At 52.7% G+C, this 17,511-nt stretch overlaps 1 protein-coding gene across 7 annotated transcripts; it reads right to left on the reverse strand.

Moving 5' to 3' along the window:
- Window positions 1-215: 215 nt before the first annotated feature.
- On the reverse strand, window positions 216-17,458 carry HDAC8 (histone deacetylase 8). 7 transcript variants are annotated; one of them, XR_007708800.1, is made up of 12 exons: window positions 17,336-17,458; window positions 17,170-17,222; window positions 16,023-16,153; window positions 15,091-15,232; window positions 11,926-12,038; window positions 10,862-10,939; window positions 10,344-10,452; window positions 7,167-7,339; window positions 5,670-5,764; window positions 2,607-2,712; window positions 1,394-2,059; window positions 216-612 (listed from the first exon to the last, which is right to left on the reverse strand). XR_007708800.1 is itself a non-coding variant. In XM_035541587.2 (11 exons), the coding sequence occupies exons 1-11, from the start codon at window positions 17,417-17,419 to the stop codon at window positions 590-592; spliced, it is 1,107 nt and encodes a 368-aa protein (XP_035397480.1). In that variant the 5' UTR covers window positions 17,420-17,458; the 3' UTR covers window positions 216-589. The 7 variants fall into 7 exon arrangements, 1 of the variants encoding a protein (XP_035397480.1); XR_007708802.1 differs by having other exon boundaries at window positions 5,670-5,768; XR_007708804.1 differs by having other exon boundaries at window positions 15,132-15,232; window positions 16,023-16,148; window positions 17,336-17,423.
- Between the last annotated feature and the right edge of the window lie 53 nt (window positions 17,459-17,511).

A 17,511-nucleotide genomic window follows, 5' to 3' on the forward strand; every position in this document is an offset into this window, starting at 1 on the left:
TATTTATTCCAGCACAAGCTAATTAAAGCAACAGGAAATCTGCTTTCCCACAACAAGCGGATGTTGCTTAAAAATGAAATAAAAGAATCCGCACAAATAAAAACTTCCCGGGCCAGGCGATCCCCCCGTGGGTTCTGGGTAGCCCAACAGGCGGTGACGTGACTCCACTGTGAGCGCTGGCACGGTAGGATGGACACAGGACGAAAGGAAAAGGGCTGGAGTATTTCAAATACTTTATTTGGGAAAAAAAATGCCCACCAGTTAAAAACAGAGCTTGCAGTGGCCCCTCTTTTAAAAAACATTAGAACCAGTAGTGAGAATAAACTCTGTCATGTTAAAAAAGGGAAGAGAAAGGAGCAAGGAAGGCTCTGCTGGCACGGGAAAGCTGGGGCCGGAGGGCTCATGCTCCTGCCCACGGAGAGCCATGGTACGCAGCAGGCTTTTCTTTTTTTTAAAAAGAGAAACAAATCCACCAACGAACCAACAGTAGTTTCTTCCAAATCCCCTCTGCAGCCACAAATGTCGGCAGCTGCTCCCGTAAACGTGTCACCTCCCATGGGGAAATGCTCTTGTGGAAACCCGAGCCTTCCTACACGACGTGCTTCAGATTCCCTGCAAATAAAGATGCACAAAAGGGTGAGCCCGGCTTCAGCCCAGGGACAACGCGGAGCGCCCAGGGCCATCCGTCCCCCGCCCCGCTGCTGTTCTAACACCGGCACATCGCAACGTGCAACGAGAGTGAAAACGGCAGCCCCGGCTCCCAGGGGAATACCGGGTGAGAAAACACCTTCCTCTGCCTCTCGACAGGCCCCAGCGCCACACGCTGAGCCCCACGGGCTGATGGAGGATGTGGCAGCGTGGCAGGAGCTGACTGCTGCTGCACAGGGGTTTTGCCCACAGGGGATCCCAAAATCCAGCCCCCGTAGCTTCCCACTCCGTTTTCATGCCTGACACCGGCTGGGAAGCACCCGGGTCCAGATCAACAGGTCTGGATTGCTGCTGTCTTCACCACCTGATTTCCGTTCATTAAATAATTCGGTCAAGAGCTGGAGTGAAAAGGAGGAAAGAAAAAAAAAAAACAGGCATGGGGAGGGGGACGTTTTGGTCTCTATTACAACCCCTTGCTCCCTAGGCCTGACAGCTCTGGGGCCAGGTCTCCGATCCCACTCACTGCGTGGCTTTGGCACTGCTTTATTTTCTGTTCTTTGGGCTCATCAGGCACATCTGATCAGCACGGCCTGCCCTGGGTGGGTTTTGGGGGGGCAGGAGAATGCAGAAGGGGTGCCAGGGCACGCCACACAGCCACAGCTCTCCCTGTCTCTGACACTGGCGAAGGGGCACGGAGGCAGGAGGGCATGAATTTCCAAAAACTTTGGTTCCAGAGAAGTTGTACCCCTTGCGTCCGTCAGTTGATGCCTTCCTGCTGCTGTGACAGCCTGGCGAGATCTGACAGCAAGAGAGAGGGGTCCTAGTTCAGCTGTGATTGCCTCAGGAGCCCGTAAACCAAGAAAAGACACTGCTCATTTGCACGTTGCTTCCATCTGCTCAGAGCAGCAGAGCTCTCCTGGGATCAAAGGATGGGAACTCCACTCTGAGCACTGCCTCAGAGAAAAAACTTGCTGCCGGGCTGAGTGTGCCATGGATGTTTTTGCATTGCCAGGTAACTCCTGCAGTGAAAAACTCTTATTTTTCACCTAAAAGAAGCTTGGAGATCTTTCTCATTTCACCCTTGGGAACTGCAGCAAGCTCTGAGGGTTTATAAAACTGCTGATGGGCCCAGGTAGTGCCAGGTGGAGATGTGCTGCTTGCAGAGGTGGAGCAGACTGAGGAGCTTCATCTTGGAAAAGAAATGGTGGCAGTGACACAGGTCTGTGAAACCACAGATCGGCACTGGGGAGGCGAATAGGAGCCGGTTACTTGCTGTTTCTCAGTCTACAACAAGACAGCACTCAGGGAAAATACCCAACACCAAGTTTTATGCAAAAGCAAGTGCTTTTCCACATGCCAACCACGACACTTGCTGCTACGTTGTGTGTTGGCACCCAAAGTCTGAATAAACCTGCAAAACGAATGGAGGAATTAATGGAGGACAGGTTCCTTGTTGGGTCCGTAACATGCAACCAGCAACAATGCCTAGCTTAGGAAGCCCCAAAACCAACGAACTCAAAAAGCTGGGAAGGACACCAGGAAAAGGCACCAGAAAACCAGCTGCCATACTTCTGTTAGAAATGCACATTTAAAGACTCATTTACTCTGTGTTCACAGATGCACCTCCGGAGCCTACCTTCCCGTGGTGAGCTACCCTTGCATCCAGTGATGTTTTTATTAAACACTAAATAGTGTTTATTAAATTCTACCTCTGCCCAGCCAGAGGAAAGACAATGGCAACCTTTGCTAACTGGGACCCACAGCCCCATGCTGATGTGCTACTAACACCGAGAATCCCAAGTGAAGGAGCAGGAGACATGACACTGTATATGAAGGGCAACCACATAAATGGGGTTTAACTTTCCAGTCAGCACGGAAGGCTTCAGCGAGCCCAAAGTCCTCCCTAAAAAGACCCATAAGCCCAAAGCAGGAGTGTCAGCTTGGGCTGGACTACTCACCTTTGATCAAGTTGAGAATTTCTTGAATTCTCTGTGGCTCATTGCGGTCTGGTCTGCAGCTGGGCGTGATCTCCAGCACGTAGTCAGGACCATACTCCGTGAAGAACTGCAGGAAGAAGAGAGGAGAGTCACCAGAGGGGTCCCTGGATGGCTGAGGCTGGAGGAGGGCTCCCAGGGGTACCTGTCTGTAAAGAGGCAATACTTATCCTCTCCTTCCAAGGAGCACATTTAGCTTAACTACACAGAAAAGATGCTTCTGCCGTGCCTCTGCTTTCCTCTGGTTTGCAGCTGCATCTGATGGACTATCATGGTCCCAGAGGCATCAGCCTCATGCTCTGTCCTCCTTCCCTCCCTGTCCTCCTTCTTCCAGGCCTGTTTGAGTCTGTTAATGTGACCTTTCTCTGTTTTGTGAGCTTTCTGGGTTAACTAAATAAAGCTAACGAGACTTTATAATCCCTCAGTTGTCTCACTGAGCACGCCCAAGAAGACGGAGCATGACCACACACAAGCACCATGGATCAGGAAAGCCGTCCAAAGCAAACATGCTCCATCTGACTTTGGCCAGCAGACGTTCAGATGCTCCTTCAGCAGTACATCATGAAATAATCTGATGGAGGAGGAGGGAAGGGACAGATAACTGCATCAGCCGAGGGAAAACAAAAGTGATCCTCCAACGTTCTTGTCAAGACAGCTGGTTTCGGAAATTGTTGATATTGGTTCTGGTTCAAGAGCTAAAAACACAGAACAGCGCTGATGGGAAGATGCAAGAAAACATTTAAAACCAATAAAGGAAATCCTCTGAAAAACTGCAAGCAGCAGCCCGTGTATCTGGGCTTAAGGGTATTTGTTGACACAAACTGCTTAATACATTTCAAAACAGGATTACAAGCTTAAATGAAAAATAGCATCTGGAGCCACTAACGAGGCTAGAAACGAAGCTCTTGATCTCCTGCCAGAGGACAGGGGCTCACACCCTTCCGGGAGAGGCACAAGCATCACACCCGGCCTTCCTGGCTGCGAAGCAGACACAGGCAGGGCAGGCGACTTGTGCCTTGCTCCAGCGTGAGCGCTGTGTGGCTGCAGGGCATTGCACATGCAGGGGGAACACACGACAGCCCAAAATCTCACCTTCAGCTGCAAGCCAGTCCCAGCCCCCAGCAGGCTCTGTAGCAGATGACAACGGAATAAATCATGCGCAAGGATCGCTCATCCCCATGCCTCTGAATTAGCACTCATCAGCACTGCAAAGCTGGTAGTTAGGAGCAGAGGCAGAGCTGTAACAGGGGGTTTGTTACCATCACTGTGGAAGTGATGGACCCTGAGACATTTCTCATGACACGCCTCCATCTGTTGCTCCATTTTCTCTCCCTCTTGAGAAGGAAAGTCTCCCAAGACCCGCAGCTGTATCCTCCTGGGACGGAGGGGTGGCAGAGCAAACCTGTGCTCCCAACTGAGGGCAAAGTACAAGTTTCCACCGTGTTTTTGGGGAAAAGTCGTGTTCATTTGGCCGTTGCTGATTGAATGGAGGCGTACACCAACCTAAGGGCCGTGCCTGGAGGTACTTCACCTTGTGCTGTTCAAACACGACCTCACTGCTCCTGTTCGGTAGCTGAGCGGCCTCATCCTTGGGGCTGTGCACCCCACTGAGTTGCTTGGCTGCTTTCTCCGTGTCACAGGAGAGATGCAGATTCCCTGAAGGCAGGCTGCTGCTCCGTGCTTAATGAGGTGAATGCCACCATCGTCCGGCTGGTTTTAGATCCAGAACTGTTCAATTCACGTATCAAACCTATTCCTTATTACCGAGATTACTTTATTACCTTTGACGAAGGACGTGGCCACAGGCTCTAAACAATCAGACAACCCATCATGTGCCTGCGTCTCCACGTATTCTTTCTGAACCCAAAGCAGATCAGAGAGGATTTCTAAATTGCTCTTGACTCAGCTCCACCCAACTCCATTTTCCCAGGACCTTTCTGGCTGTGCTGAGCCACTTCACCTGGCACTCAGGAAGCGCTGCAGTTACGCTCCTGATCCGCACCGGCAGCCTTGGGGCTAACATCATCACCCAGATAGGATTCTTAGTAAATCTTCTCTGAGATGCAGAGTCGAGATGCACTTGTGCATGGCAGGGACTTGGTTTAATCACAAAAATTCTCCTCCAGGTGGGACCAGTGACACTAGGTGACTGCTTCATTCAAGGCAGCTCACATTTTCCCTGGCTCCAGCTCATTCCTCTTCAGGTGCCGCACCACAGCTCCACGAGACAGACTGGGCTGATCCCCAGGAGCGTGTTTCTCCAGGAGGGTGCATCCTGAGCAGCTCATCTTGTCTCCGGAAACAAAAATCACAAGCACCATTACGCTGCAAGGGGAACCCAACTTGGCTGGCCAGCAGCGGCACCAGAAGTCGCAGCCAGCTCAGCTCTGCAGCCCAAGCGTCGGCTGTCCCAGAAGAGGATAAATATTCCTTTGAGAAGGAGCAGCCAGAGCACACAGGAGCCCATTGTGCACCTTGTGACATATTGCACGCAACTCATTCCTGAGTTTTAAAACCTGTTTCTGGTTAAAGGATCGTATCTAAGCAGGACAACCCTCAAAAAGCGTCTCGTATCTGCAAGCACCAATGTCCATGACGACATATTTTCAGTTTAAACCCACACATACGCTTTAGTTCCTCATGCATACTGGTCTGTGAGATCCTCAGACAAATCAAAATGTAATTCTCCTCCGTAGTCACTGCAGACTAAAATATAGAGCCTCGAGAAAGGTCTGGCTCCTTCCTGGCACATCCTAAAGAACTCTTTGAGCAAGCAGGTGACTCCACCTCCCCACCCCCTGTGTAATTACCTGAGGGTTGACTTTATTGGCTTCTCAGATCCCTTCCAAAAAGATGTGGACAGCCCTAGGTTTTGGGAACAAGCACCCACTGTGCTGCTAGGACAGTGTGTTATTGTTGCAGGAGCCTCTCTCAACAAAACAGCATTGAGCGGCCAGGGTGCCGCTTGCATTGGGTGGACTGACTCTGCTCTTGGGCAAGGAGGAGGGAGGGTTTGGCAAACCTTACCTCGTGATCGGGGATCTCTGAGGACAGCGTTCTCCCAAGGATAACCCCAGTCAAGTACGTCCAGCAGCGGGCCGTGTTGGCAAGGTTGTAGCCTCCTGTCTCCAGCAAGAATTGCGATTTTGGAAGGAGAAAGATGAGGGAAAAGGGAAAAAGCGGATTTTACTAGCAGGAACAAGCCACGGAAGCTCCTCCAGCCACGTCTGCAGACCCAGCACAAGCCCATCTCTCTCTTGACAACAAGGAGGGGTTTTCATGGGTAACAGGGACAGAAGTGCGAGGGCAGCAGCAGAGACAAGGAACTACTGCTTTTAAACACCAGCCTTGGGCCCATAAAGCATGCTCCACATGTCCGGCCATTTGCTGGCGAGCTCTTCAGCACTGTCATGCTTGAGAGGACAAATACAAAGCTAATTAGCACAACGAGTGACTGCTTTACAAGTAAATGACGTTTCACAGGCAGTATGGCAGTGGTCATGTCCATCGTTACTGTGCATGACCTCACAAGGAAAAACCCTGGCTGAATGCAATCCCACAAGACTCTAAAAAAATTTTCCAGCAGACTGAAATAATGAGAGAAAAGCACTTTGAAACGAGAGGAAGACTGTATTTTTCAATGTTTCCTTCCCCTTGTTTTTTTGCCAAGTGTCATTTCCCCTCTCTTCCCCCAGTTTCCACTCCAAACGCTTCCGCAAGCTGTGGTGCTGGGACACTCCTCCAGTATTTCCACCATGGTGACAAAAGGTTTTCCTCTTATTTTTTTGAGGAGAGTTTTGGGGGTTCTTTTTGCCTGAAGGGTGCCTTCACCAGCATGCCCACAGACATGTCACAGCAGCACTGAATTCTTATCAGCTTTCTAAAATGAACTGCACCAGGCACATCAATTTTTAGGCTTATATATATGGTATATACCTGATCTCCTCCATCTCAAAAAGGACAGCTGAGCTGATAAGGCTCCAAGCACAGGGCTGGGGTGCTCTCCCCAGCACAGGGTGTCTCTTGTTATCTGAAACGCTTCCTGTTGCAGGAAGCCTGTCCTGTGCTTTCCCCTCTGGACCACCAGCTGGTTACACAGCACAGCAGAGCTCAGGCAACCCTCGTTTTGCTGGGTGTGAGCCCTGCCGCACTGTGCAGCAGCCAGTCCTTTCCTCAGCCCCTGCCCGAATCCAAACGAGACCGTTGATTGCTAGGTGCCCGCAGCGAGTTTGGGAACACAGCGCTCACTTTTAATGAGAAGGGCCACAGGGCTGCTCAGCAGAGCTGGGAATCGGAGGTAGCACTGAGGAGCCACAGTCAGCGTTCATCGAAGCTAACAGCCTCTGCTCGCCCCTGGAGGAGCCAGGCAACTTTAACTCAAGGTCTGAGAGTCAGGACTGAGCCTTGCACTTGCCAGCATCAAGGATTTCACGCCTGACGCTCCCCAGCTGTTGAGCCCAGGGGTTTGCTCTCCAGGAGGACAAACCTGCTCCCTCGTGAGCGGCGCGACGTGCACGTACTCACCTCCTCCCAGGATGAGAGTCGCCAGCTGCCACTGCAGGACGTACTTCAGGCACTTGCCCACTCCCTCGGGGGTCATGTTGAAGGAGCACATGGGGTCACCAGCGATGGTGTCAGCTCCCAGCTGCAGCACCACCGCCTCCGGGTTGAAGGCAGCGTACACCTCCTTCAGCACGCTGAGGGGAGAAGGGGGGGGGTTCTGTAAGCGCGGCCCGGCGTGGGCATCAAACCAGGCGTTTTACATCAGCTGCCCTGAGGAAAGGGCAGGAATCCAACCCCAGGGGCCTTCCTTCCCTGCGACAGCCACAGGGAAGAGCAGGGTCAGGTCTCTGCCACCTCTCGCAAGGACAGGAGGAACGGAGGCCTCCATCCACGTTCTCACTCTCCCCTGTCCCCTGCAGCTCTTGGGGCAGAAACACATCTCCCTTGGCTCTGGCACACGCTACATATTATAGGGACAGTGTCCTCTTGATGATTTATTACAAGTATTCTCTTGTGGAAGGCAACCAGGCACATCAGGCTTTGCCCTACAAGATTTTTAGCATTATAAACACCACGAAGGGAACAATCCTGCTCCCTGCGCTGTGCTCCAGAGCCCAAAATACAAGGTAGGTAACAGAGAAGAAACATGTTTGTTTCACAGCAGTGTTTTCATTTTGCAAAAGTAAGAAACAGATGTGATCCCTGGAATAAATGCTTCTGCCTTGGTTGAGAACCTAAGCATCTCCTGTATCATTTGATTATTATACCCGATATAACCACTGCGGTGTCAAACCAGGGAGATGCATCCCTGGGACAAAGAGCTCGCCCGTACCCAGCGCTCACCCCAGAAACTTCACCAGCAACTTGCCCCAGCACAGAAACCCCACTGAGGTGCCTGCAGGGCCGAGGCCATCAGCTCTGCAAGCACGGCAAGCTAAGGGCTGCCCTCACCGCTGAAATACAGGCGCCTTTGGGGAAAACTCGACCCTGCTGAGACCAAATACGTCACCCACATCTTGTCAGAACCAGTTTGATTCATTAAGCTGGGCAGTTTTAGAAGGTGATCAAGCAAATCAGCTACTCTTATGATTAGACAGACCCTTCATAATTTCCTCTTTTGATGGAAACACTACATGAGCAGCCAGGTTTACAGAAGGCTCCGGGTAGAAGCGTGCCTTGGACACATCCCTACACGAGCTACAACTCTTGCATATCACAGAAACTCAGCATCCAGCTCTGGTGCTGCCAATCTCACTGCAGCTCCGAAATCTTCATTCTTTGTCTTCAACATTTTAAAGACCCGTCAGATTTTCCAGGAAAAAAAAAAAAAAAAAAGTAAAGTCAGATTTTGGCCCCCCACTTCCACACGGTAGTTATTACTAACAATGTATTTTAACTGGAGCCCAAGTCATTTGACTTGCAGAAAGAACAGGCAATTATTCACGTGCCATAAACCCTGAAAGCAAGATAGGAGCTCACCTACTGGAACAAAGTGATCAAACACAAATGCCATAATTTATCGCAAGGCGAGTTCAATGTGCATGAGCTCCAAGACTCCGAGAATCACAGAATGGCTCAGGTTGGAAGGGACCTTAAAGCTCACCCAGTTCCAACCCTCTGCCAAGGGCAGGGATGCCACCCCCTAGATCAGGTTGCCCAAGGCCTCGTCCAGCCTGGCCTTGACCACCTCCAGGGATGGGGCATCCGCAGCCTCTCTGGGCAGCCTGTGCCAGTGCCTCACCGCCCTGAGTGAAGAATTTCCTCCTGACCTCTAATCTAAATTTCCCCTCTTCTAGTTTAAAGCCTCTCCCCCTCGCCTTGTCATTGTCTGCCTGCGCAAAAAGCTGCTCTCCATCTTTTTTCTAAGCCCCCCAGTCCGTCCTCCTGGCTGGGATTGCCCCAACGCAGGTGCAGCACCTTGCACTTGGACTTGTTGAACCTCGCGCGGTTCGCATGGGCCCACTTCCCAAGGGCAAGCTTCCTCCCTGCGCACTTATGTCATCGTGCTGCAGCGGGTCGGCCTCCACTGGGAGCGAGGAGGCAGCTGTCCTCGGCACTAAAGGAGGCAAGCTGGCTTCGCCCAGCATCTCCCTGGCTTCTTGCTCTGGGAATGCCTGCACTGGCAGCATATCGGCAAGCTGAGGGCTGTCAAGGAGCAGGGCTCCTCTCGCCAGCAGGGGAGGCAGGAGAAGAATGCAAGGAAATGCTCTGGGCAGGGCGTTGTCAGTCTGCAGAAACCCCTGTCAGGAGGAGGCACGGCTCCGGGAGGCACAGTCAGCCACCCTACCTGCTGACCAGGACAGGACTCTTCCTCTTTGCCCATGAAACCTCAAAACCTCTTGGTAGATCTTTTATTTATACGTAGCTTGGAACCTATGGCAGCTTTTGATGTCCTTCAACTTGGAACACACGCAATGGGCTAATCCTGACTGGGCTCCTAACTCCTCTTCAGCTCCTAAAGCTGTGCTGCTTTTTGGAAACGTAGCCCCCGGCAAGACGAGGCACAAGCACCCACAAGCAGCGACAAGCACCCACAAGCCAGTAGGAGGCACAGCCACAGCGTGACCACCCAAAGGGGCTCCAGACCTTGAGTGGTTTCAGCCCTCAGCTGTTACAGCTGAGAAACAGATGTGCTAACATGTCCTGCAGCCCTCCACTCAGGTTCTCCACCCCTAAAAATGAACAAGCCCAGCAGTCCGCTTTCAACGTGGATAATAGCTCATGAGGTTTGTCACAAATCAAGTGAGAGAAGGGCCTGTGGGGAGGCAGACATTCAGCCTTTCGTTTTTCCATCACAGACAAAAGGTGCTTTGAAAATACTCTTAGTTCAGTCCCAAGCACATATCTGATGGATGGCCAGGGTTCAGAGCATTTATTTGAAGACAAAGCACGTAGCCCTAAGTCCACAGCTAAAAAGTACTTTTCCCTTCTCATATTCTCCTTAAACACACCAGGCTGACCTGTGCCCAGGAGACCCTCCCACCTACACCTTTGTTCATTCAGTTTGCCCAAAGATTTGAACAAAACCTCTGAGACCTCTTAAGATCTGTGTTTGTTGTAATCAAAAACAGTAACAGGGGAAGGGGCAAGCCTTAACCAAGGAAGAACAGTAATTAAAAAAAGTAAATAAGCAAAATCTGTGCAGTCTGTTCGCTAAAATCCCATCCAAGCAAGCCATATCAGAGCAAGAGGACTTACGTTTCACAGATCTGGTAATATTTCTCATCCTGAATGCCATCTTGAATAGGCACGTTCACGCTGTAATAGCGACCCTTCCCCAAGCCGACATCTGTCACATCGCCTGTGCCTGAAAAACAGAAACACCAAGGGGTTAACGAAGAGGAAAAGAGGCTCAGCAGCAAGAGAAATGTGTGGCATGTCTCAGGTGAGCGCAAAGTGCCAGGCATGTCCATGGAGAAGCTCCCTTACCACCACTAACACGGGAGGGTTTTGATGGACCTGGTTCTAGCTGCCTGCCCTACCCTGTAATTAAGCTTCCAAGGGCAGCCCAGCAGTGGCTCTGCCCAGAGCTTGGCTACAAACAGAAAGGGGGAGATGTGTCAAATGCATACTTTCCCCCTCTTTCCTTCTTCTGGGTCAAAAGGGGGGAACATTTAGTGAGACACCTCTGCTGGTGAGGACGGGACGTGCCTTTGCAGGGACCTCATCAATGATGTGCGAGCCAAATCAGTACAAACCTCACAAGTTCAACTTGCCTGGGAAAAATCCTGGCGAAAACTTGTGCAGAGAAACAGTCATAACTTTTGAGGTGAAGCTAAAGGCATCTTCAACCCCTGTCAGAAGAGGGAAAAGAAAAAAGCTTTCAAGCATCATTTGCGTAAGCAACAGCGTCTAACCGCACAACGGATAAACGTGGGCCAGTGAGCAGAGCAGGAGTGAACGAACCAGAAAACCAGACGTGGCTTGATAAACCCATCCTTCATCAACAGAGACACGAATTCAAATGCAGCAGTGTTCACAACTGAAATGAATTCGGCTGGTCTCATGCTAATCGAAACTGAATGGGTCAGTGCCCCGAGTGCAGGGCTGGGGAGGGAGCCTAGCAAGGACGCCTTGGCTGGAGCGTGGCTCTGATTAGAACCAGAGCTACTGGGCTCTCTCGCTTTTTCCCCAGCACTGCTGCAATTCCACACGCTGCTTCTTTTCCTTAAATATGTATTAAAATAGCGGGGGTGTGCAGGGAAAAAGTAGTTACGGGAAACTTAACAGAAACCAAATGGTGGGGCAGGGGTGGAACGGAGCAAAACGAAACACACCATGAAAGTTAGGAGAGCAGGAAATGCTAAGTGGTGTTGCAATAACGTCCCTGAAGCAGAGAGCAGTCTCAGCAAGGCCCTCTTCGACTTGAGCTTTATAATGTCAATCCTTTTAAAAGCATCGTTTACTGCTGACTGCTTCTGCTTTGCTCTGGTGACATCAAAGAATCAAACAACGCAACCTCTGCGGGGACAGGCACACAAACCTGGGGAAGTCCTCGCCAGAGAGCCCCTGGCAGAGGGGATAACTGCAGTGGGAACTGACCGTTCATGCAGTTTGTTGCTTTAGGCACGAGAGTGCTGCCCAGAGCCTCACAGGAGGGCAACACACTCGAATAACACCAAAATAATGAGCAGCACGAGGCAAACCCACAAAGCAGGACAAGGCAGAACTGGATCGAGGGAATTCACGCTGGAAGGGGATACAGCCACAGCTGCTACAGCAGGGAAAGCCTTACTGCCCCATTCCTTCCCTCAAGTCTGCAGCTTGTGGTGGGCCTTACCATCCCCGTGATGCAAATCCAAGTCAATGTAAAGGACTCGGTCAAATTTCTGGCGCAGCCGCAGGATCCCCAAGACAGCGTCGTTCAGGTAACAAAAGCCTGAAGCTTCATCTCTGTGAAAAAAAACAGCCATGAGATTGAACAGTGCCAGTGCAATCGCCACTGATCTCGGCTTTGCCACCTGCACTTTGCAAGCCTCCACCCTGCAGGAGCGGAGAGAAGGAAGAGGAGCCCGGCCAAGGGCCAGCAGTGATCAAGAGGTGGGTCAGGAGCAGCCCAAAGCGCAGCTGGGAAGCACAGAGAGCACAGCACGATGGCTCCCGCTGATCGCTGCTCACACCTGGGCTTGCCAGCAGCAGGCCCTGCTGAGGGGAGGCTCTGACCCACGGGGCCCTTGGCAGGAGCTCTGCCCATTTTGCTGTTGTGCAAATAAAACGTTAGCAAAGGTGTTTTAAAGAAATTCAGGGTCACTTAAGTCGAAACCACTCTCCACTGTTCCCTCCTCTTCCTCTGCAGCAAGAAGACAGCAGCTAAACAGAGGACAGACGTGTTGTGGAGACAGTTGTCCCTGAGTGACTTGCTCCAAAGTCGAGTCCTTTGTCACCACTTGGCACCAGCCCATTTACCTGGTTTGGGTACGCAACGAAAGGATGTCAGCTCCCTGCAGCTTTGCAAGCTGCCACCAAGCCCTGTGTGCACTCTTAGGTCAGCCCTGGGTAGCTGATTTAAACCAAAGCTTTTTACTCTGCAACAGAAGGGCCCAGATCCCTCTTCCCTGGGCTCAAACGGCTCCACGACCTCAGGTGTGCCCCTTAGGAAGCAGCACTGCTCCACTCCCTGCTCGGGCAGTGGCTGCCCAGCCTCAGAGCCACCAGCAGCCCGTGTTTTGACAAAAGGACACGCCATTTTGCATGCATGCAAACCAGGACCAGCTCTGGGGCTTGAATGAGAAAGACCATACACGAAAATACTCATCCTCCAGCAGCAGAGAGGCATCTCGCAAATAAACACTGAAGAGAGGACAGCGGATGTTTACTCTTTCTCCGAACGGCAGAGCAGCTCGCTGCTGTCCCACGCCAGCCTGCAGCGAGCTAACGGCACAGCTCCAGTGCCCACCTGCTGGACGAGCTCTCTCCCTTTCCATCTCTCGCACAGGAAGGTCACAGCTTGGGCAATTATTCGCTCGTTGCTCTCAAATTGCTGGGAGTAAACGCAGCGTGGACACAATTCCAGCTTGGCAGGACTTCGGCGAGCTCCCAGGCTGCTGGTTCCTTCCGAGAGGAACCAGGAGGAACCAAACCCTGCAGCCTGAGGAAGGAATGCAGTGCACACCGAAAGAAAAAGAGGAAACAGCGTCCCTCCGCAGAGTCACCCAGCCAACCGGAGCTGGAACACCAGGAAGAAGGGAGAAACCCATGGCAACTGGAGCCAGAAACTTGAAGCAACGCAAGAATCAAACTTCACAAGTTCAGAGCTCACAAGTAACTCTGAGGAGCTTCCCCTGCTGCTCCCCAGGTGACAGGCTGGGCAACCAGGGCGGGCAGGTCTTTTTGAATATGACTTCCTTTACTAAATTCTTCCTCTTCCAAGAGCAGGCTGAGCTCTCCCTTTCCAACAAACGCCAAGCCCTGAGAGCGAGCACGAAGACAGCAAGCTCCAGGTGGAGCGTGGAGCGGTTTAAGGCTGTAACTGGAACCTGAAATAACCCAGACAAATTCCTTCCCCTCCACCACCCCAAAATATTTTTAGTTTTAGAACAGGCAGATCTCTGTACTTCTGCCTTCCCCACTCTCCTCCCTCCCCACGACTGTTCAGGCTGCTCTCCTGATGCACGCCTGACTAGCAAGACCCCTACCATGACTTGTAGAGACAAGGGCTACGCTTTCACAGAAACGTTATTTCCTCCGTTAAACAGGGGTAAGGGGAAGAAACCTGGAATCATTCCCAGTGAATGTCACAGCTCCATGCCTGCAGCTCTGCAGAGCTGCCCTTCAGCACCATTCACTCTCACCAAGTAGCGAGAAGCAAGCGTGCAGCGAAGCTAGCAGCTGGCAGGATGCAGCTACACAAAGGGGAACCCAACACTTGGTGACACCACAGGCAGGGCTCGATGCCACAAAGTGCCACGAGTGCAACTACTTCATACAGGCTCCAGAAGTGATTTTAACAAACCAGCAGAAAACTAACCGCTCAGCCCAGTGGCAGCAGCAAGGCGAAAACTTCTTTGCTGTTACAGGTGTTTTCTAAACTAAGCCATCAAAATAAAAGAAGGCAGAAGAATTTTAGAAAACCATCCACGTCACAAAGAGCCAGAGCACTCAGCTCAGCCAAGCCAAACCCCTTCCTGTCCCAGGAAGCAGCAGCTGAACCCGGTCAGCGCAGCGCCAACCAAGAGAAGGGCCACGGTCAGACCTCGCCATTGCGTGACTGTGCACGCCACTGTTACAACTGTAGGAGCTCCTCCGTCAGAAAAAGAAAACACGCTGCTGCAAGAAAGGAAAGCTGTGCACTTGTGTAGAAGGAGTTAGGGTTAGAGATGCGGGTTGTGCAAGCTTCTGGGACTCTCCTCGTCTGCATTTGCTGATGTGATGTTTTGGAAGATGGGAGATTGAAGTTAAAACAACACATTTAGCCTTGGGAAACAAGGAAGCCACAGAAATAAATTGTTCTAGCACTACAAAAATCACAGGACTCGGGGACAACATTGAGGCTTCCTCTCCTGCTGTTCTGGAGGGCTGCTACTGACACCACAGCTCAGAGCCAGCAGAGCAAAACAAAAACCAGAGCTTGGGCCTGCGCTGTTTCACTCCTCTAATTAATAAGCCAAGACAGCCACACCAAGCAACATGGACAATGTCTTGCCACACCAATCATTTGCCTCTCCACAGCCCTGCTCTGTGGACCACAACATGCTGTGCAAAATTAATTCTCGCTTGACTCCCAGGGGAGAGGAAACCATCTCTGGCGGCGGGTTCAAGCCCCAGAGCCACGCTGCAGCCTCTGCCCTGCGCCCCGCTTCCTTCCCACCTGCCTCCTCTCAGCCCCCTGCCAGCACAGCCACCGCCGGGTGGCCTCCCCCGAGGGCTCCCGGGGAAGCTGGGGGCGAGGAGGCTGGGGTCAGACACCAGGTGAGAAAACGCAAGGGAAGAGAGATTGTTTTCTTACTTCTTCGCGTGATGCCACCCTCCAGGCCAGTTAATCGCTACCTTGCACTTGCCGTCCAGCAGGCACTGGGCTGCGGTGATGGTGGCTCCCCCCACGGCTGCCGCATAGTCAAAGATCCCCTCGGTAGCCGGACAGTCGTAACCTGCGGGTGAGAGCCAGCGTCAGACGTTTCCTCTGCGGAAAGCATGCCCTGAGCTATCGCTCCTCAAGTGCAACCCTAACTTTCCGTTAAAAGAGAAAGAAACAAACCAAAGCACAACACCCGCTCAACGGATATCACAGCTGGACTTGCACAGAAGATTTAGGGGTTATAAGTAGGAAAAAAAAATAAAAAATCTTCCTTGCACTTGGATCATTCACAGAAGGGTCTTAAGTGCAGGCAGAGCAGCTTCAGAGACACAAAGGGCAGGTGCAGGGCAGACTCATGAGGTCTGCTCAGAATTTGCACCGCTGCCTCAGTGCTGGGTCACTCCACAGGTTCCTCGGACAGAGGAGTACCCACAGCTACGTTGCTGGCTCAAGGTTTTTAAAGTCCAGCAGGCAAGAGCTCACTGCTTAAGACGTAAGTCAAGCCAGCGTGCAAACTGCAAATCTGGTTCCTGGCTGCAGCTTCAGGCTGTTGTTCACACGTGCCCTCCACCACAGCAGGCTGTGGCAGCCCTTCCTTAGCTCTCAACCAAGAGCACCATGCCAGGGCCTCCCACCCCCCTCAAGATCCCCAAAGGAGCACGAAAAGCTGGTAGCTGGGGACAGATGGAGCAGCAGCATGGGGCTGACAGTACCCTCTGCTGGCAACACGGGAAGCATCAGCCTGACCAGCACCGTGCCAAAGCTACAGCAAGCCACTGGAGCTCAGCTTCACCTAGGCACCAGCAAAGAGCACCTCGCACCTGATACCTGGTCACCCTCCCACAGAAAGCTCGTGTCCTTACCCAATCCATACTCCACGGACTCCGGATGGTCGTCATCCCCCTCCTCGCTGACCTTCTGCAGGTGCTGCAGGTAAGCGTCCGTGTGGAAGCTCGCCATCTCCTCCATGGTAGCCACCTTCGGCTTGACTATCCTAGCAGGGAGTGGAGAGGGAGCAAGTCAAGACGCCGCTACAACGCCCAGCTGTAACCTTCTCAGACAGTTCGGCACTTGCTGTTGAAAAATAACACACAAAATCCCTCCTCCTCCTCTCACACTGTCACCTTGAGAGAGAAAGCCACCCCGCTGAGCCGGAGCACGCCTCTCCCCAAGCTTGGCGCTGCCTGCTGCACCCACCCCAATGAGGACCAGCCGCAGGTGCTGCCTGCATTAACCTTTCCACATCACTTTGAGATTTTTTTTTTCTCCATTATTTTTGTTATTGCAGCTTGAGCAACTCCTGGCAGGTCTAGTTGCGGTTGCTGTGGCAGGACAGCAGTCTGCTGGAGCAGGAGCTGAGCAGCGGTTCCTACACACTCTGCACTCTGCCTGCAATCAAAGCAGGGACCAACCCTGTCTTCAGCAACCCGCGTGCATCTTCCCCAGGTTTGGGTGCTTTCCCATCTGCACAATTAAAACTGAGGATGTGCCTGAAGCCCTCTGCAAACAGGCAATGTGGTGCAGGTTGTGGCTAGTGGAAGATCGCTCCAGGCTCGCCCACAGGCCGGGCATTTCTATCCCCACACCCTTCGAGTTCACCTCCACGACAGTTTGTGCAGCACCCTAACAAAACAACCACAATTAAACCAATTAAAAGATCTGTAAACAGACCAAAGAAACAAAAAGAAAGTCCTGCAGGGACTTCCTGGCCCCTGCTAAACAGGAGTGTGATGACATCCTGAGATGCTGTGCAAGAGGAGCCTCTCCTTTCCCTTCACACCCAACCCGAAGGACCCAGAGGAAGGCGGAGGGCTTCTCGCTGCTCTGCCCCAGGCCCCTCATCCCGACTGCTCCCCGAAAAGCACCAAGGCCCAACACAGAGCCCCCCGACGGCAGCCCGGCACCGCCAGCTGCGTGTGGCACCACCGCCGTGTCCCTCCAGCCGTGGGGCTCCCCGCAGGCCCCAGACACGCTCGGCGCGCCCCGTGCCCGCAGCACGGCGACACTCACGTCATGTGCTCCAGCAGCGAGTACGCCTCGATCAGCGAGTGCACCATGCTGGCCTGCAAAACGAGGGTGGGGGGGGGAAAAAGGGGGAAAAAAAAGGAGGGCGAGGGTGAGCGCGAGGCCGGCGGGCAGCCTGAGGCCCCCCGTCCCGCCCCGTCCCGGCGCTGACCCGGCGGGGCGCCTTGCAGAGCGCGTCGCAGCGGGCCATGTACTCGGGGCTGTACACGTAGGCCACCGGCGGCACGGCCGCCATCAGCGCCGCCACCACGGCCCCGCGCAGGGTGACGGGAGCCGTCGTGCGCGTCCTGAGGCAGGCTGGGAGCTGTAGTCTTCTGCCCTGCGATG

This window comes from Cygnus atratus, chromosome 13 (genome assembly GCF_013377495.2).
Source record: "Cygnus atratus isolate AKBS03 ecotype Queensland, Australia chromosome 13, CAtr_DNAZoo_HiC_assembly, whole genome shotgun sequence".
NCBI lineage: Eukaryota > Metazoa > Chordata > Aves > Anseriformes > Anatidae > Cygnus > Cygnus atratus.